Source organism: Sphaerodactylus townsendi, linkage group LG06 (genome assembly GCF_021028975.2).
Source record: "Sphaerodactylus townsendi isolate TG3544 linkage group LG06, MPM_Stown_v2.3, whole genome shotgun sequence".
Classification (NCBI taxonomy): Eukaryota; Metazoa; Chordata; class Lepidosauria; order Squamata; family Sphaerodactylidae; genus Sphaerodactylus; species Sphaerodactylus townsendi.
Window position 1 is genome coordinate 45,143,782 of NC_059430.1, and position 21,065 is coordinate 45,164,846.

Here is a 21,065-nt window from a genome sequence, read left to right on the forward strand (position 1 = left end):
GAGCTAATTAAGGTAACCTGAGTAAAATGCTCACCTTTATATTGTGTGTTGTTATCCCATGATAATATGAGCTAGTCTTAGCAATATATTTAGCATATATGAACTCATTTATTCTCATTTTTTTAAAATTACATGGCTACAAAAGCTTTTTCCTCAATGAACCCTGTAGAAAATGCTCCCGAAGAAAGCACAGTGATTGAGAATTATGGTGGATCATCACCAGATGTCCTCAGCGCAGCTTCAGAAAATGCTCAAGATTCAAGTGAAGAAATGGTAATTGGTGCCAAATAAAGGAATGATTTTTATATGAGATAATTAGAATTGGAGGAATAACCGTTTACTGTTGGGAAAGTTGGGATATTGTGACAGGTTGGACTCATGGACGCTGCTTCCATTTTAAAGAGATTTGAAAATGCCATGAAGGCTGAGGCACTCTTAAGTGTTGAAACAACCATAATTCCCCTCATACAGCTGTGGAGGAAGAGGAGCAGCTCAGCTTGCTGTGCTGTGGAGCCAATCAGGATTGGGCCTTAGTGGATTTTTTCAGTCTCTTTAAAATGATGGCAACATCCATTGGTCTATCGTGGACACTGTCACATCTAGTTTGGCTCCGGGATATACAAATGCAGGGGTTCTAACCCTGAATTAAATCCTAATTTAGAATCCTGGTTGTGGAGGGAAGCTTGTCTTGTTCTGATTTGAAAGTTTTATTTTGATTCTGTTTAATAACATAGCCATTTGAATAATTGTGAACTGATCTTTTCCAGGTTTATTGCTAATTGTTCTTTCATTTGTAGATGTCTGTCATGCTCTTTAAAATATTTGGTGTTAATGGTGAAATTGAGATCAGAGGTGAAGACACAGCTGTGTGCCTCCTGGTGAATCATGTTGTTCCAAATCAGTTAGGTAATATCAGTGTTCGACATTACCTCAGCAACCGAACAGCAGGTAAGAACAAACTTAATTTTGAAGGTACTAGTGCTGTTGTATGTCAATTACAATGTTAACTATCGCTTACTTTGTTAATGAATTGTTAGAATAGACAACTGCTTTGGATTATAACAATGCAGTGTTTACTGCAGCATATGAAGCCTGATCAAAATTCTATTTCACTGTGATTCCTACTTGTACGTATTTTGAGACACCTCTAATGTCTGAAAATATAGGTAGGCATTATGTGAAGTTTTGATCAGGCTTCACATGCTGTACAAAAACAGCTTTGCGCTGTTAAGATTTCATTGCCGTGCTAATCTTACTTGTATTTAACTTGAATGTAGATAATATTGTAATGTGTATGTGTACACACTATACACTCATACTTTGTATATATTGGGTGTACAACATGTGACCCAAAGGGGTTGAGCCCACAAATCTTCACCGCTAATTGCAGAAGTTCAGCTGGCTACATGTCCTTAAATGGCTGCAGCTGCAAGCAGGGGCCACTTCAGCAATGCCCCATCTAACAGTTCATTTCAGTAATCTAAACTAGTTGTAACCAGGGCATGTACCACAATGGCCAGATCATTTACACCCAGGCCACAGCTGATTGACCAGTTGAAGCAGATAAAAGGCATTCCTGACATAACTGCCACCTGCTTGTCCAGCAGTAAATTCAGGTTCACGAGCTGTGCACTGCTTGTGTGTGTATATTAAACAAAATCACTAACCTTTAACTAAAGTCCCCCTAAGTTTTGCACTGCTTCTCTCTAGATTATAGAGATAGTTTCCATGCTCTCATTAAGCTTTGGTCAAGATTGTTAATGTGAATTAGCTTGGAATTTAGCCATGAAGCTCTGAAGTAATTTTGTGTTACGTCAAAGTAGACTGTGTTGACAACCACTTAATGACATGGTTGAAAGACTGGCTGAATGCAGATGCTTTCCATATCCTGTAAAATTGTTGTCCTAATTCTGTAATGTGTTGTAACAGGTTCAGATCCTAAATCTGTGAGTGGACTAGTTAAATCAACTCCTGAAATTAAACTGAGATGGGAAAACGGACCCAGTGCTGTAATACACTCACTGCTGTCGGAAAAAAATGGGTTTCTACAGTGTCATGTTGAAGACATGAGTGCTGATTTCTTAACTTCTTCACTTATGAACATTGAGCGTTTTTTGGAAGATGAAATGGTTGCAGAAGTGATGCCTATGAGGATAAAAATTTCTAATACCAGGATCAACTTAACAGTATGTAATTTGGAAGGAGGTTTGGTGCTGGCTTTATTTATTAAAAAAACACTCACCCTCTCTAACATATAGGTAATAGTAAATATGGAGAAACCATTCTCATTAGGGATGAACAAAATAGTTTTAAACCACCAAATATTCTTAGGCCCAGAGGATGCTTCAATACCTGCACTATCAACTCTGGATCAAATTAAGATGGAGCCAATCCTAGTGTGCTGAGTGTTTTCTCCAGTGATGTGGCAATTGGATGGTTATTTATTTCCACAAACATTCTTTGTCCTTTACAGAGTACATTACAGAGCCCTGATTATTTGAAAATTTATAACTGTTGTTCTTCTCCACATCTGTACACCATCCAATTCAGCACATCACTCTATCACTAGCTCATTTTGCATACATTTGGATGTTTGGAAGTGTCGTTTTAAATGATAAGGGGCCTTTTATATCATCATAACTTAATTTCATTTTTGGATAAAGATCATCTTCAGTTACAATGGCCCCATAGCCTGTTTTGCAGGTATAAATGAAGGAATGGTATTGCTGCAGAGTATGCTGTTCTCCTTTTAAAGTTAACCCTAACACAAAGTCCTGAAACATTGGAGAAAACTGTGCGTGTTGACCATTTTAGAATGTTTCTGGATAAGCATTATCACTCTGGAGCTGTGCTGCCCTCTATAGACTTAGTTTTTTAAATTTAAAAAAAGTTCACAAAATGGGCTGAACAAATGTCATTCTAAACAACAATCTCACTAGCTGTTTCAATGTGTAATCTGAACGAAGAATTTTGTGAGAAAAGACATTTTGCATTCTAAAAATTTAGTGTCTCCCTGACATAAGCATAAGTTGAAGGCAAGATAGTAGGACTTTCTTACTTTGTGAGGATCAAATATACATTAATGATGTAATAAACTCCTATGGCAGACAGGCCAAAAGTTACACTGAGGAAGTACCAGTAACTTTCTTTCCACCTTTCTAATGAAAGCAGCCTAAATCTTTCCAAAATTGGCACCTAAACTATGATGCTTTCTTTTTGATTGAATGTTACTACCGTGTTTCCCCGAATATAAGACAGTGTCTTATATTAATTTTTGCTCCCAAAGATGTGCTATGTCTTATTTTCAGGGGATGTCTTATATTTCTGTATTCTGTTCGTCAGGCATGCATCCAAACAAAAACTTTGCTACGTCTTACTTTTGGGGGATGCCTTATATTTCGCACTTCAGCAAAACCTCTACTACGTCTTATTTTCCGGGGATATCTTATATTCGGGGAAACGGGGTATTAATGCATAGAATATCATGGATCAAACAGTACTCTGAAAGTTCATGATAGTTGTACAGGAGTAGGTGGATGTTGAAGAAAAGTGTTGTGTTTAACCCACCTTTTCAACAACTGATGGACAAAGTGTGAAAGCTGGGTTTTCTTACAAGTAGTTGTTAGAAGTAATTGATACAACATATCTCTCAGAGTATGCTGAAATTGTAACAGAGAACTCCTTCAAATTTTCACCCCTCATCACGGATATATTTCCCAATTTTTGCTTGGAATATTTCCAATACTGCTTTTAAGAGAATCTATTTTAGACTGCAGAATCTGTATATTAGTAGACATAGTTTTCACATTTTTAGATATCTCCATTATTTTTAACGAAGCTGAGCCTTTTCTGGGTGAATCCATTATATCTCTAATGTCTCTAATGACTACTAGGTGGCGCTACTTAACAATCACACACAATCAGTGGTAAACTAGCGTCAGAACCACTCTAGGCTCCTTTTCTTATGGAATGATGCTTTCAAATTAGAGTTTCTGTTCTGGTCTTACTCTGGCAAACTGCCAGCTTGAGAAACCATCAAATCAGTTTTATTATGAGGCTGCAGAGTTATTTTATATCCATTATTATTATTTTATATCCATTATTTTTAACGAAACTGAGCCTTTTCTGGGTGAATCCATTATATCTCTAATGTCTCTAATGACTACTAGGTGGCGCTACTTAACAATCACACACAATCAGCGGTAAACTAGCGTCAGAATCACTCTAGGCTCCTTTTCTTATGGAATGATGCTTTCAAATTAGAGTTTCTGTTCTGGTCTTACTCTGGCAAACTGCCAGCTTGAGAAACCATCAAATCAGTTTTATTATGAGGCTGCAGAGTAGCCCTCACTCTCCAATGTCTTCAATTCAAAGAATCTCCCTTCGGTTAGTCTCTTTTACATTTGTTCATATTTTTTTAACCTTTAAAGTTGTCCCCATCTTCCATCCCTGTTAGGGAGTTCTGATTTTTTTCTGGAATTATCCACAACAGATTTTAGGCATCTTTTAATTATCTTTTTTCCTCTTCATTCTATCAACGAGAGGTATATACAGCTTGGATATAGTCCTCCCAAAAGAAGGGGAGTAGGTGGCTCCAGCTGGGAATGATAATGACACTGTGCGCTCCAACCTCTCCACCCCTGTTGGTCTCCACAGTTTGAGTTTCTGCATGATCCCAGCCAGGGGAGATGGTCTCAGGAGCATGTACAGCTTTCTCGTGCTCTCTCCTTGCTCCGCAGAGGCATGCGGCTCTATTTAGAACCGCAAGCTGGAACTTTGAATCTCAGAGTGAGACTGCGACCAACCATCCTACGCCATTGTTCAAGCCGAAAGTCACTCTTTGAAATTTTCTAGTATGAGCTTAAATGTTAGTTTTTGGACAGGGATGGTGCGATAAGTATAAGTTAATGTAATATGAATTGATAGGTTCCTCCTGGGCTTATGATTCTTCTATTATTATTTTTATCCAAATAGGGCAGGATAGTTAGGAAATGGTTTGTAGAATATTTTTCCCCGCTCGGATATAAGTAACCCAAGATTAGAGCAAAATTAGAAGGTTAAATTAATTTTGAAAGGAGCTAAAGTAAACTTGCCACTTGTCACTAAGAGTTTTGAATCACCTAATAAAGCAGTTAGAGTTATGCTGTAGTTATGACTTTGTAGTCATTGGGATGAGATGGGGGATAAGAAAATTAGCAGTGGTCAGTGTAGATCTTGCAGTTCCTGCTCAGGAGAAGCTTTTTATTTGCTTTACATACTGTTGTGAGATGTTTCCTGCTGGGTGATCTTGGGCTAATCACAGTTCTTTGGAACTCTCTGTGCCCCACATTCCTCACAAGGTGCCTGTTGTGGGGAGAGGAAGGGAAAGGAGCTTGTAAGCCACCTTGAGTCTCCTTCAGGAGAGAAAGGTGGGGTATAAATCCAAACTACTACTACTACTCCCTCTCCTCGTCCTTGTCCTCCTCTACCTCCTCCTCCTCTTCCTCCTCCTCTTCTTCTTCTTCTACTTCTACTACTTCTACTTCTACTTCTACTTCTTCTTGATGTGTCATGTGGCACATGCTTACCCACTGATCTTGCACATCAGACACCCAAGAACAATAAGACTCAACCACTAAGGTTTTTAAGAACATATACTGATATGTTATATGCTGTAGCTGTTTTATGTTTTGCATTACTATTCATGAATTTGTCTAATCCGGTTTTCAAGCTATCTGTAATTATAGCTTCCCCCCACATCCTGTGGTTATGGATTTCACATGTAAGTGCGTTGCATAGAGGAATACTTTCTTTGGCTTGCCTGGGCTTCCTAGAAAAATTTAATTGGATGACTTAAATTTTCTTTTTGCATAATATTATGAGCATGTCATTCTCCCCCATTCCTGTCCTCCACTTTTTAAGCTAAAAAGCTCTGCTTCATTCATTGGATTGTTCTTCCAATATCCTAATCATATTCTTATCTAGTTGTACAATATGGTGTTTGAGATGGGGTGATCATTGTAGATTCTAAAAGAAAGGCTGCATTGATGCTTGGAGCAATGAGAGCAGCTCCCATGCGTTCCGATGCAAAATGGGGACAAAGACAACATTGTAGATCTGGGTGCTCTCCAAGGCACCCAAATACCTATGACCAGCCCTACGTATAAGTACTAATTATGAAGTGTTCCAGTGTAATAACCAACAACAATAAACAAATAGCATTCACACAAAATCAGTACAATTTATTTAAAATCACAAATTATGTAAAATTAAAACAAAGGACCAGTGTTCTAATGTATTCATTTAAATAGCAAACATTTTTCTGTCACTGGTAGCTATGAAAATTAAAACAATGTAAGGGTTGATTGTGTGTAATGCAGAGAATTAAAATGGGTTAGATCAGTGATGGCGAACTTTTTTGAGACTGAGAGCCCAAACTGCAACCCCAAACCCACTTATTTATTGCAAAGTGCCCACCCGGCAATTTAACCTGAATACTGAGGTTTTCGTTTAGGAAAAACGATTGGCTCTGAGACGTGCGTTACTCAGGAGTAAGCTTGGTGATAGTCAGTGGCTTTGCTTTGAAGCAACCTTGCATCTCTTCCAACGGGTGAATCATGTCAGCTTTTCTAGTTGGACAGATCCCATTGTGACCCTTGAGAGTGCTATGTTGGTGATTATGTGACCTCCTTGGATTAAAAAGTTGTGTGGGGCAGGATGGCAGCAAGGACCTGAGAATTAGGTGATATCACTCCTCTTGCATTTTGTAGGAAAAGAAAGGTGGTTGGATTCAATCCAGTTTCTTTTACAGGGACTTGGAGGTACAGGCAGAAATCTTTTACACTGTCTAACTCAGGGGTAGGGAACCTTTAACACTCAAAGAGCCATTTGGACCCGTTTTCCACGGGAAAAGAAAACACTTGGAGCCGCAAATAATTTTTGACATTTAAAATAAAGATATATATGGTTTTTTTAACCTTTTACTCCGCTCATTCTGAGAAGAACATGGATGCACCCGCCCCAAGGATGAAGCCGGCGGCTCGGCCTCGCCGGCCGCCGGGAAAGCGCCCACCCCGCTCCAATGGGGCGGGCGAGAGGGGAAGCCCGCGGCGCGGCCCAGCCGACCGAGGGCAGTTGGTGCACCTGCCCTGCTGCCTGCAGGGCGGGCAAGGATGGGGCCGGCGGCTCAGCTTGTGGAGCCACAGTGCAAGGGCAGAAGAGCTGCATGCGGCTCTCGAGCCGCAGGTTCCCTACCCCTGGTCTAGCTGAATGCTTTGTTTTTCTGCCATTATTACGAGTAAAGGCATTTGGTTTGATCCAGCGGCTCTTTTCATATTTTAATTCTTTGTGCACTTGATACTCTTGCACACTTAGGAAGCTTCCCCTATTTACTTAATTACAGCAGGCAGCTTCACACTTACATTTCATTAAATGCAGAGTTATGTATAGAAATGGAGTCTGCATGGAGCTTTGGATCTGAGCAAGTAAACTTTTTTTTACAATCCAATTGTTGTTGCTTTTAATTTCTAGGATGACAGTTCCCGTGACCAGCTGACTGCTCCAGCACCAATCCCCAAAGTGCTGCATATTAACCTACTAATGGTAGAGAGGAAAGATGATGGCTCATTTTGCATCGGAGGTCTGTCTGCTTATATTTCTTCATCAAAAGAATAATTCTGTAATACTTTCCTGTGTGTCAGTTACTCAAAACGTGCTTTTAAAATGTGGGAATGCTTTATGAAGCATTTAACTAGGGAGCAGTTTTACAATAAAGAAGTCAGGAAATAGAAAAAGAGACTCTCATTAGTGTTTCAGCTAGGTAGCAAAATCTACAGAGACCCAACAGTCTGTTAAACTAATAATTAAATGAACTCTGAATTCATTAACAAATCAGAAACAAGATCAGTTCCTTGTAACCTTTTGTGCTTGTCCCTTTGCCCAATTTAAATTATTGTTTAATTTACTTTTATTTACAACATTTTTATCCTGCCTTTCTGATTAATCAGGGCCACTAATATGTCTGTGCATATTAGGTATAACAAAACCTCAATATTTATTTATCAAATTTATACCCCACCACTGTTTTGATAAGCAAGGCTCAGGGTAGCTTACTTCAAAATAAGATAAAATTTAATAAAAAGCCTTAAAACAATAATAATTATAAATAAATTTAAAATCAACTATATGCATTTCCTATTGAATATGGCTGCATCTAACAATCAAACAGTAATAATACAAGAATCACTCTATCAAAAAAAGAAATAAGATTAATCTGGCATGACTTGTTTTTGAGAAACCCATGTTGACTTTCAGTGATTACAGACTGTCCAAGTGTTTACAGGCTGTCTCCTTAATGATCTGCTCTAGAATTTTTCCTGTTACTGATGTCAGGCTGACTGGCTGGTAGTTGTTTGGGCCCTCTTTTTTTCCCTTTTTGAAGGTGGGGACAACATTGACTCTCCTCCAGTCCGTTGGAATTTCTCCTGTTCTCCAGGAGTTCTCAAAGATTATAGCAAGCAGTAAGATTACTTCTGCCAGTTATTTTAATACCTTGGGATGTAGTTCATCTGGTCCTGGAGATTTGAATTCATTTAAAGTATTCAGGTATTCCTGTACTAGCTCTTTATTTATTCTGTGCTGAATTTCCCCTATTGTATCTTCTGATCCATTTCCCCCCAGTTGAGCACTGTTTGTCAATTGGGAAAAAACCAAGGCAAATAAGGTGTTGAGTAGTTCTGCCTTTTCTCTGTTCCCTGTTAGAACTTTACCATCTTCTCCACGCAGTGATCCTATCATATCCTTTTTCGTTCTTTTGCTACGAACATAACCAAAAAAGCCCTTTTTATTCTCGCAAGTCTGAGCTCATTGTGAGGTCTAGCTTTTCTGACTACATGTCTTGGCTGTTTGTTTGAATTCCTCTTTTGTAATTTTCATTTCTTGTACATTTCTCTTTTATATCTTAGCTCAATTAAAAGTTCTTTAGACATCCATCCTGGTTTCTTTAGTCACCTCCCATTTTTTCTCCTCATTAGAACTGTTTGAAATTTTGCCATCAAGATCTCATTTTTACAAAACTCCCATCCATCTTGTACTCCCTTCTCTTTTAGAAGAATAGAATAGAAGAATAGAATAGAATAGAATAGTATACTTAACCATGGGATCACACCCAATAGTTTCTTAAGTTTACTGAAATCAGCTTTCTTAAAGTCTAGAACGCAAGTCCGACTAGACTTGGCATCCCCTTTCCATTGTATAATGAACTCCAGGTGAACATGGTCGCTTCTACCTAAGAACCCTACCACTTCCATTCTATTAATCAGGTTATCATTGTTGGTTAGGAGCAGATCTAAAATAGTTGATCCCCTTGTTGCTCCGTCTGCTTTCTGGACCATGAAATTGTCTGCAAGACAAGTGGGGAAATCGTTGGGCCTGGTATTCTTGGCAGAGTTTGACTCTCAGCAAATATCTGGATAATTGAAATCTCCCATTACTACTATTTCTCTTCTTTGTGGAAGTTTGGTCATCTGCTCCAGGAAGGCATCATCCAACTCTTCAGTTTGGCTTGGAGATCTGTAATAGACCTCCATAATGAGATCACTATTGTTTTTCTCCCCTTTAATTTTTACCCAGATGCTCTCAACCTGGTACCCAGAATTTAACTCATGAACCTGCTCACAGTTGTAATCATCCCTGACATACAGTGCTACTCCACTTCCTTTCCTAGTTGATCTATTTTTCTGGAATAGCTTGTACCCCTCAGTTCTGAGAGCCTCAAAATCCTTTCTGGTATCCTGAAAGCTACGTCTAGCAATGTCATTTGTTCTGACGTGCATTAAAAGGAAGGGATAACGGTCAGCGGGCTTGACAAGTCTTCTCAGCCTCTCTATGACATCATGGATTTTTGCCCCAGGGAGACAGCACACCTCTCGATACATCTTGTCGGGCCTGCAAATTGCTGCTTCTGTCTCCCTTAGCAGGGAGTCCCCTACCACCCCCACACATCTCCTCCCAGGTTTTGCAAGTGACATTTCATGGATTGAACCTTTTGTCACTTGTGCATTCTCTGAGAGCTGAATCTTCCTCCTGTGCCTGTTCCTTATCCTCATCAGCTGGTGTTCTGTATAAGACAAAATTCTGCTCTATGATAAAGTTAATTAATATTGATATTTAATGTAAATATTGAATGTGACATTATTGATCTACTTATTTATTTAATTACCTATGTATTTACTAATTTAATCTTTTAAAATAACAACTATAGGTCATATATATAAGTGCAAGTAATTTGAATCTCTGCTTGGGTTTATATTATTTGAAGTTACAACAGTTGGTGTGTTGTTTAGTTGTATAGATACAAAATATGTAGTGTATCTGGTATATGGAAAAGTTGTATACTATTTTTAAAGTTAGAAGGGCATCAAAGAAGATGGCATTGAAAATGCTATTGTATATGGCCATGCAAAGAGCAAGAAAGTACTGGAGAGAGATCCATGATGAAATGCAATTTTTTAAAATTAAGATTGCATTTGAATGTCTCTGGTTTTTGGTTTTGGTGTTTTTTAGTACAAGTAACCAGGTTTTGTTTATTTTCAGACACTCTTCCTTTTTGCTGCAACTGTCTTGGTGTTTGTGGATTTCAAAGGCTTTCTTGCCTAGTCTGACATAGTAGCTGTAGTGGTTGTCAAGAATTTATGTGTCTTCAAATAAGATCCTATGTCTGGCTTGCAAGAGTAGGCTGTACGTCTCAGACATGTCTGTTAAAGTTTTCTGGGTAACTGAGTGCCACTTAAAGTTTGTACTGTATTGAGATCAGTTGTCATCTTCCTGTTATAACCAATTAAATATTTTTCTTAAACAGACAACCAAGCCCCTAGCAATGATTTAGCAAAGACTGAGACAAGAAATGATACAGGGGATCAAGATGCAATAGGTGCCTGCAAAAAACTGAACTGTCTGTCTCAAGCCACACAGACATCTCCCGAAATTGCTAGATCTCTAGAAGCTTTCAATATTTCATCTGATTTGATCAAACAACGGGTAAACCTTTTTTCTGTAAAGTTCTTCTCAATTAGTCAAAATGATTGCATTTCTCTGTAAAAGACTGTGCATGTGGGGGGTGGTTGGGGAGAGGGAAATATCAGAAGTAGCTGATCTTCACAATTGGTTGGGTTGCGTCAGCCTTGTTTCTCTCAAGGGTATAAAAAGTGTACTAGAGTTTGCAAAGACTGCCATTTGTTTTTAGATCCTTGCCTATCATGATGGCTCAAAAAGGAAATGGCTGAATGAATGCATTTTACCCATTTTATTTGTTGTTTAGGCCTCCTGAGCCTTGGCAAATGGTTTCATGATGCTAGGGCAGTGTCTTCTACAAGATTTTAAAAGCAACTTGGGAATTTTTTAAAAGACTTTGACCCATTCTCAAAGTGATCAGGGCACCTTGTACTTGGGTTAGATGGCTTCATTATTCAAATGTATACAAATTACTATATATACTCGAGTATAAGCCAACTTTTTCAGCACATTTTTTATGCTGAAAAAGCCCCCCTCGGCTTATATTTGAATATACACGGTAATTCCATGATGGCGGGGCTGGGGCTGCTGTGGGAATCCAGTAAGCATGTTGTTGCTTTTTTTCTAACTCACCAGAGAGCCATAAAAACAAGCTGTAAGGATAGCCTTACAACTAGTGTGTGTGTGTGTGTGTGTGTGTGTGTGTGTGTGTGTGAAAAGAAACCGAGGCATTTCTCTCCTAAGGGTTATTGGTGCGTTGCATTCTAGATCAGTGGCTCTCAACCTGGGGGTTGGGGGTTGAACGACCCTTTCACAGGGGTCGCCTAAGACTCTCTGCATCAATGTTCTCCATCTGTAAAATGGATAAATGTTAGGGTTGGGGGTCACCACAACATGAGGAATTGTATTAAAGGGTTGCAGCATTAGGAAGCTTGAGAACCACTGAGCTAGCCCAAGGTCACCCAGCAGGCTTCATGTGTAGGACTGGGTTCTCCAGGTTAGTTTGCCACAAAAACAAACCTGTTAGGAAGGTTGAGAAGGTTGAGAAACCTGTTAGGAAGTTTGAGAACCACTGGCTTAATTGCTTGTTTTTACTTGTTTTTTACAGGAGAGCATTGTTTTTAAACACTGTTTTGTCAAATAAGATCTGGTAATATATAGAACAACTAAATCTGTATTTTCTCTTTAATTATTTCAGCTGATTGAAGAAAATGAATGTCTCAAACAGGAATTAGCCAATGCCAAGATGGCCCTTGCTGAAGCTCACTTGGAAAAAGACACTTTGCTTTATCAAATAAAAAGGATGACTACTGAAAATCAACGGTAGCAGGCTCTGTATAGCTGTAGAAGAAGAAGGGATACTTTCTTTGCTACTGTTTTGTGGATGCCTTTTTTAAAACCTGAGCTCAGAACAAAACTTGTATAAAATATTCATTTTTAGGAACATCTGCAAAGCTTTGGGATTGCAGAGGAGTGTTTTCTGTGGCTCTGATTAAGCAGCAGTTATGCAGGGAAAATCAGTTTCTAATATATGTAACTATTTGTTTAATAGGAGAGATCCTTCATTTCATTGTTTAATAGGAGAGGTTCTTCATCTAAGGGGATGTCCAGAGAAAATTTGAGGAAATAAGACGGTATAATGGGAGAAGAGAGCTAGCATGAACATATGTTATAAAATGTACCATCATATACTGTGATTGTTGGTAGACACAGTTAAAGGGAGATTAAATTTGCACTATAAATGTAGTTGGACATAAGATGGTCCTGGCTAGCAGCTGAAATTTGATGTAGCCAGCCTGTGACTGGTCCCCAAGTCAATAACATTTGCCTTGGAGTGAGTACCAGAAGTAGAGCATGGGAAAAACATTCCAGCCACACAGGAACCATAATGGTGCTTATGTAAGTGTCTACAGTCTTTCCACAATGGATGACATCAGATTGTTGCCTTGTTTTCTAAGCAGTTCGTCTGTGTCTGGTACTGAGAGGGGTGACATTTGTTATCAGATCAGGGCTGTTTGCAAGGATGATCACTGGTAGGCTCATTATTTGCACTCAATGAAACTCAGCTGCCATCGATTTTGGTACCCAGTGAAATTTAAAACAGATTTTTGTAAAAAGTGTACTCTAACTGTGCATCACTATGCTAGGTAAGGATGTTAAATAATTGCCCTGTAGAGCCTATGAAATTCCATGAACCTGTAAAGTTACATTTTAAAACATAGATTACTTGTAAAAATTGAAATTCTAATTTTCAAATGAAAGAACTGCTTCATATGTATAAATAAAAGTACAGATTTGTGCAAGATGTTCTAAATCTGAAGAGTTTTTAAAGCAATGAGCCAAAATCCACATTTGTTAGAAAACTCCTTTAGCTAGAAGTAAATGGTTAAACAATCTAAAGCATTTTAAAGTGGTAATGTATAGTATTATGTTTTCAAAGATAAGAATCCTAAAATCTATGACTAGGAGTTAGCTGTTTGCAAAACTGGACAAAATGGAAATAATTTTAATTAAAGCTTTTCTTTATTACATCTATTACCCCTTGTATTAGTTTGAAATCCTACCATAAAGAGAAGTTTAAATGTAAATATTTACTGATCATGGCACAAGTTATCACAATTATCACAAGTCTCATACTTTTTGCAGTTGAACATTCCTTTTGGCACTTGTTCCTAGTTTCTGGCTATTACATTTTCTTCCATCCGTTCTTTCATATTCCATCACCGCTCATTTCATATTCCATCACCGCTTTCTGTCCAATGGAAGATCAACAGGCTATCTTAAAATGGCCTAACTCCATGAAAATGAAATGTTGTTAAATCTAAATTAGGAACAATGCAAGCAAGCAATTAACAAAATGGGTGCTAATAAATCTTCAGATTATACATTAACTCTTTTGTTACAATTACTTGTTATAGAAAAACCTGTTGTTAGAACAAATTGTATACAGATCTTTCTGGCCTCATTGTATTTCAGCTTCATGGTAAGTATGGAGGACAGTTTTGATAGTGTTATTTGACCCTGCTATTTCATGTCTCACATACTTTGGAGTCTTTCATTGCACTAGATGTAATGGCAAGATGATGGAATGCTTCATTGCATGGTTTTATTTTACTGCAAAGAACCAGTGATGTACTCTTCTTTACTCGGTTTCTATTTAAAGGAAAAATGAACTTAATGTTTGAACTGACAGATTTTAAAGCATTGCTGTGTTAAATTATAAATGATCATTTGCTCTCTGGTTAAATGAGAAATTCTAGTTCCTGCTAAGTGCTAAATAATCACTAATAAACCTCTCAAATTCGAGGGCTACAAATTATATCATCTGTAGACTTTTAGCAGAATTATGGCCTATTCAAATATCCATTCTAATTTTAAAAAAGAAAAGAATTGAGAGACAATTATACTGAAAGTTATCTTCAAAGATCTGTTTTTAAAGTGGGCTATAATTTTTTCCTGTTTGAATAGCGCCATAAACCTTAGAAAAACATTAGTTAAATGCTGAAATCTCCAATAACTAAACTAAAAGTTAGTCTGTAATAGTTTTTAAAATGTAGTTACATATCGGAGAAGGGATCAGAGCAATGGGAGATTTGAAAAATGTGTGAAAATGAACTTAATAAGAAAAATCAGTTGTTTGCCCAGTGTGGTACCTTTTCACTACAGGAAAACTGCTGTACTGGGAAGCATGGACATAGGTAAGGGGGGGGGGGTTCTCGGGTTTGAACACCCCCATTCATGTCCGAAGCTCCGCCCCTACATTTGTGGGTTTTAAAAACATTATAGTTCTTTTTTTGTTTTTGGCCTGCATGGGGTGCATTGTTTGGGCTAGCAGCACCAAACTTTCAGGGATTGTTTGGGGGACTCTCCTGATGACACTACCCAGGTTTGGTGAGGTTTGGTTCAGGGGGTCCAAGGTTATGGACTCCCAAAGGGGGTGCCCCCATCCTCCATTGTTTCCAATGGGAGCTAATAGAAGATGGGGGCTACACCTTTGAGGGTCCATAACTGAACTCCCTGAACCAAACTTCATCAAACCTGGGATGTATTATCAGGAGAGTCTCTTATTGATACCACCCAGGCTTTGTGAAGTTTGGTCTAGGGGGTCCAAAGCTATGGACTCCCAGAGGAGTACCTCCATCCTCCATTGTTTCCAATGGGAGCTAATAGGAGATGGGGGCTACACCTTTGAGGGTCCATAACTTTGGACCCCCTGAACCAAACTTCACCAAAACTGGGTAGTATCATTAGGAGAGACTCCTAAAGATACCCTGAAAGTTTGGTGCTTCTGGCTTAACAATTGCACCCCTGACAGCAGGCACTCCCCCAAATTTCCCCAAATTTTCCTTTTAAATCCACCCCCTTCGGGATGGATTTAAAGGGAGAATCTGAGGTCCTCAGTTTAGAAGAAGAAGAGTTTGGATTTATATCCCCCCTTTCTCTCCTGTAGGAGACTCAAAGAGGCTTACAATCTCCTTGCCCTTGCTCCCTCACAACAAACACCCTGTGAGATTGGTGGGGCTGAGAGAGCTCTGAAAAGCTGTGACTAGCTCAAGGTCACCCAGCTGGCGTGTGTGGGAGTGCACAGGCTAATCTGAATTCCCCAGATAAGCCTCCACAGCTCAAGTGGCAGAGTAGGGAATCAAACCCGGTTCCTCCAGATTAGAATGCACCTGCTCATAACCACTACGCCACATTGAAAGTGATGCTGTTTCAGGGTGGGGGATAATCCACCCCAAAACAGCATCACTTTCAATGTTGTTTAATTAGGGACCCCAGATTCTCCCTTTAAGGTGGATTTAAAAGGAGAATTTGGGCTCTCTAGTTTAAACACCATTGAAAGTGATGCTGTTTGGGGGTGGATTCCAGCATCACAGTGGCTGCTGGGGGGGGGGCGCAAAACTCAGATTTTGCACCAGGCTCCATTTTTCCTCTATGCGTCTGCCCAGAGGGGAGGGGCAGGGGAGGGCAGGGCAGAGGAGTCTGCCATCCCTGGCCTCGGAGAGCTGCTTTTATAAGCGCTAGGCATGGGATGGGGCTTGGGGAGGTGTGGCCATGCCCTAGGGCCGGGTGGGGGTGTGGCCCCCCCGAACCCCCCCTCTAAAAAATCTATACCTACGTCCCTGCTGGGAAGTGTGTCAGTCTGCTTGATCACCTTCAGTTGCTGCTGGTGAGTAAGTAATACATAGCTAATTATTCCAGACATTTTCCCGTAAAAGGAGGAAGCAAGCCAGATTTTTCACATTCTCAAATCTTTTAAAAGGCACAAGTGTTTATGCCATTTTCACATGAATGCTTACTCACTTTTAAAAGCCCCTGTTAAGGAGTTTCTCAGATCTTTCTCATACTGGCCCTATACTCATATCACACAGTCAGGACACATAACTAGTCAGAGATGCATCATGCAACATTTTTTTCAGTGCATCAGTAGATGTTGAGATGTACAAACTGACCTCTGCAAATATTATTTATTAAATTCTACATCAGGACTGAGATGTATTGTGCTGCTGACGTTAGAGTTACCATAAGTTTATGTATAAAAGTCACATTTTAAAATCAACAGATTTTACTTAACTCATACCAAAGACTAATTAAGGAATGGGCAGCCCCATCCGGAGCCCTGGCAGCAGGACTTAGCAATGCCCCACCACCTCTTAAAGGATTTTCCAGCAGTTTGGGAAGGCAAAAAAATGAAGACACCCCCCCACCCCCACCATTGCCATTGAAGAGCTAGGGCTGTGGCATTATTGCTAAAAACCTGGAGTGGAAGCTGACTAATGTTGACTCCATCCCTGGGACCGCCTCCACCACACCCCCAATGTGTTCACACTGCTAGTGGCAGTGTGGGAGCACTAAAGTGCCATGTCCAAGCACTGCGAGGGCACGGCAACACCTGCCCGCTGGTGTTTCTGCCCCTCTGCTGTGGTAAGAATCCCAGGGAGGGCAGACCTGCTGGTGTGGGTATGCGCTGCTTTTGAAGAGCGATTCACCACCACCCCTTTGGATGAGACTATTAATGTCAAAAAAGCTCTTCAGTCTACCCCATGCATTGAGTGGGGGATGGGGGTGATTTAAACAATGAATGGTTGATGAGCCTGATTGATAAATCCTGTGGTGTATTTCAGACACTGTTTCCTTACAGTCTGCTCTGTAAGGTTAACTTTTTTTTTTGTCTTCTCTCAACGCATTGTTTTTGAACTAGTTCTATATGACTACAGCATACAGGAATCACAGGAGTGACACTACCACTTTCTTGTTTCCATAAAAAGGGGGGGAGGAGCAAACATGAGAGAGAAAGACGAATATGGTAAAATGAATTTAAATAAGTTCTACAGTGTTTAGTTAAAACTACTGTACTATTGACTGTTCTGGGTTTTCCAGGCTGCATGGCCATGGTCTGCTAGTTACTGTATTTTTCTGTTATGTTTCTGATCTGTTCTAAGCTACAGCACCATGATTTGTGTGTATATATTTGTATGAAGTTGTATCCCTTCTCATCTGTCTTCTTGTGGATATAATAAGCCTGGCTTTTTCATCTTTATTTTATAAGATATCAGTTGTAGAGATCACCCTGTTGCTCCAAACTACACATAGTACATCAATTAGTCACTATTAATAATTGCTTATTTTTAACTTGAGACGTCATATCTAGTACCAGTGGTGGGATTCAGTAGGTTCGCACCACTTTGGCAGAACCGGTTGTTCAAATGGTTCTTGTAAACAACCAGTTGTTAAATTATTTGAATCCCACCACTGGAACCAGTTGTTAAATTATTTGAATGCCACCACTGTCTAGTACCCTTTAAAATTTCATTTTCATCTTATGTGTAGCATCACATTGGCAGTCTTCTGGGTCATCTCTTGAACCATAGTTTTCTAGCAGATAAGCTGGCATTTAATAGCAAAATTCTAAAAGTGAATGATCTTATACTTTGTAGTATTACATTTTATCCAGTTCCTGTAAATCCTGACTGAGAAATCATTTCGTTTATCATGTAACTCATCAGTAGTTATCTGTATAGATGATATTTTTAACTTTACATCCACATTTAGATTTATTGAATTTGTATCCCTGTTTTTGACTGGAGCTCCTGAAGCAATTTATAACATACATAAAACACTAAATTCCATTCTAAAAAACAACATGTTTCAGTTTGGAGACAAGTCAGGCCAGCTGAATCAGGGAACAGTCAAATAAAAATTGGGAAAAATTGGTCCAACTATTTAGGAACTTCACTGTTTCCTAAATCTGAAATTCTACTTTCTAAAAATGCTTTGGTGCTTCAATTAATCAGTTTTTTAAACCAAAAATATTTTTTGCTATTTCTGTTACATAAATTGAAGAAATCCAGAAGAAACATGTCAGCTCCCTCTTGTGAGGAATTTATGATGCTTATAAAATTAGAAACTGAACATCGTGTCTTTTCAACCTCAACAGCAGTCTACTGTATTGTATGTTCTGTGTTTTCACACATTGAATTAATGCTTCCTTCATGTTTGGAATGCAAATATAAAATCTATATTGGCCAGAACATTCACATGAACAGTTATCAGATAATGAAGATAATTTCAGGAGAGTAGCCTGGTTGGTTTGTAGTAAAAGAGCTAGATTTGAGTCAAGTAGCACCTGACAAAAGGGAGCTTGGATTCTTGAAAGCTTATATCATGATCATCCTGTTCTCTAAGATGCTAGTTGATTTGAGTGTAGCTCAGATATTGATATAAATAGTATAACAGATTCAAAGGTAGCTCACATCTAACATGTAGCGGGGCTATTCAAAAGTTACAATTATTGCAGAGCTCCTACTGCTGGCAGCCACAATTGGTTTTTGTTTTGTTTTTTGCATTTTAAAATTACCCTGCTGGTCTGCTGCACTTGGACTTCTTCATGTGTGTCTCCACCTCCTGCAGCAACCATTGTGTGATTGCACACAGGCACAAAAAGTTTTGGGACCCCTGCTGTACCCTAAAAGTACACATGCTAATGTTTCATAGCTCATACTATGTTCTTGCAGCATTCCTGGACAAAGGTTTGTGCTTTGGACCTACAAAGAGTTTGGTTCTTACTTATTTAAGAAATCAGTCAAGCTTGGGCACTGTGTTCTTTATTTAGGAAATGCAAAAAAGAGTAAGCACTACTTTGAAAAATTATTTGAGCTACTTATACTGTACCTTTCACAAGTAACTGAAGTGGCTTTCACCAGTAACTGAAAAAATAGCACTTTTTGAGAGTCCTGCATAGAATAGACAATAAAACATCATTATTCCTAAAACATTGCTATTCCTACTCAGACAAACTGCAGAGCTCAGATGAGTTCTTGGAGAAAGTCTTAATGATTGTTCTAAGCCTCATTTATCAGTGAAGAGTGAAAGAATGTTTAGAAGCAATCCTCTGACCAGAAGGCTGGCACTTAACAGATTGGAATTTGTTGCAGTTAGCCTGTCAGTATCTTGCACAACGATTTACAAAGGTTTTGAGTACTTGGGCTTTGGATTTGCTACTGAAGATCTGATTGGCTGTGCAGATTAAATTAACATTGTTTCAGTGTCAGCTGCCGCCACTTTGTTTTGTATTCTTTCACTCAACCACAGAGGCGTATTGGAGGGAAATGGTGCTCAGGTTCAACATCTGCTCCGGGCGCCAAATGACCCACACTGTTCCCGTGGGCAGTACGCCACTGCTCAACCAGTGCATTTTAAAATTACCCTGCTTCTCTGCTGCACTTGGGCTTCTTCATGTGTCTCCACCGGCTGCAGCAACCATTGTGTAATTGTACCCAGCAGCCTGTGTCAGAATTCCAAAGGTGCCACAGGCACAAAAAAATTGGAGACCCCTGCCATAGCATATAAGGCCAGAATTGATCTCTCAAACAGTCTGAAATAATGGTTTTATGATCTGGGCAGATAACAATTCTTCCATGTCAAGGGTACATTATATGGTTGTCATCAGATAGGACTACATATTCATCATTGAGAGTGGGTATGTGAACTCCCTGAAGCCAGTTCTGCTTAGTTATATCAGAGTCCATACTTGGTAATGGACTATTTATTTTTCCCTACCCACTTTTGGCAAAGCGGGACCCTGGGCAGCATACAACAGCAAAACACAAATTGTAGTATATCATAAACAGCACTAAAATTTTCACATCACCTGGGCTGTGATCCACTGAGTCGCAGTCCTTTTCCCTACACAAATTCTCTCAGAACCACAGGCACAGAGGATGTTGAGACTGAGTAGGTGGCTTCCTTCAGTCTTGCCTGGAGCTTTGTCTCCCCTGTGATAGCATTAGGTTCTGTACTGAAACATGACTATTTGGGGGTTCTTGATTGGAGTGGGCCAGAGCAAACCTTTTCAGATCTTTTGAGGAGACTCTTATGGTGGAAGAGTTAAATAGTCTTAAAATTTAAGAAAGAAATCAATAGAATGTGCACAAAATTTACCAATTAGGTAATCAAAATGGAATTGAAGTTTTTTCCCTACCTTTGTACAGAATCTGCCTCTTAAGCAGTAACTGGAGACTTGTATACCCAGTGTGGAGCTTCCAAGAGGCAAGGCGGCCTCTTACATCTGTTCCCCTGCAGGGCTCTCCAGTGCCTTAGGTCTCTACATGGTCTCAGAAATGAGGGAGGAGGACACATCAACTACTTCTCCCTTACAAGCCACACATTCCCCAGGTTTGGGAATAGTGGATTCAACTTCCTCTTTGCCCTGGACTCTCCCTTCTTATAGTGTTTATCCCATCCCTCCAGCCCCACCTGCCAATCGATGCCTCGGAGTCAGGAGCTAGCCCTTACTTGCTTGATCATATTGCTTCCTTTCCCTGTCTATCCCCCCTGAGTCCCGGTTCCTCCTATATCTTCCCCTGGTCCCACTTCTCTTTCCTCCTCAGACACCAAGTCTGGCTGTTAGCAGTTGGCCAGGGTCTGCTCTGGCTGCTCTTTTCTATCCCTTCCTTCGACTTGATGCTTGCCTCTTTGGTACTGGGCTCTGGCTCTCCCCACACTGCATGAGCATGGTTCCTGGCTCATGCCTCCTCCCTACCTCCATCTCCTATTCTTTTCCTTCCTCCACAGCC

At 39.6% G+C, this 21,065-nt stretch overlaps 1 protein-coding gene across 1 annotated transcript in view; it reads left to right on the top strand.

Moving 5' to 3' along the window:
- BLTP3B (bridge-like lipid transfer protein family member 3B) overlaps positions 1-13,880 on the top strand; it is a 62,607-nt gene extending 48,727 nt beyond the window's left edge. The window contains exons 16-21 of the mRNA XM_048499480.1: positions 146-273; positions 798-948; positions 1,930-2,186; positions 7,510-7,618; positions 10,838-11,016; positions 12,188-13,880. Of these exons, the coding sequence (XP_048355437.1) occupies positions 146-273; positions 798-948; positions 1,930-2,186; positions 7,510-7,618; positions 10,838-11,016; positions 12,188-12,316 (953 nt within the window). The 3' untranslated portion in view covers positions 12,317-13,880. The remainder of the gene's footprint in view (positions 1-145; positions 274-797; positions 949-1,929; positions 2,187-7,509; positions 7,619-10,837; positions 11,017-12,187) is intronic.
- Positions 13,881-21,065: the final 7,185 nt, after the last annotated feature.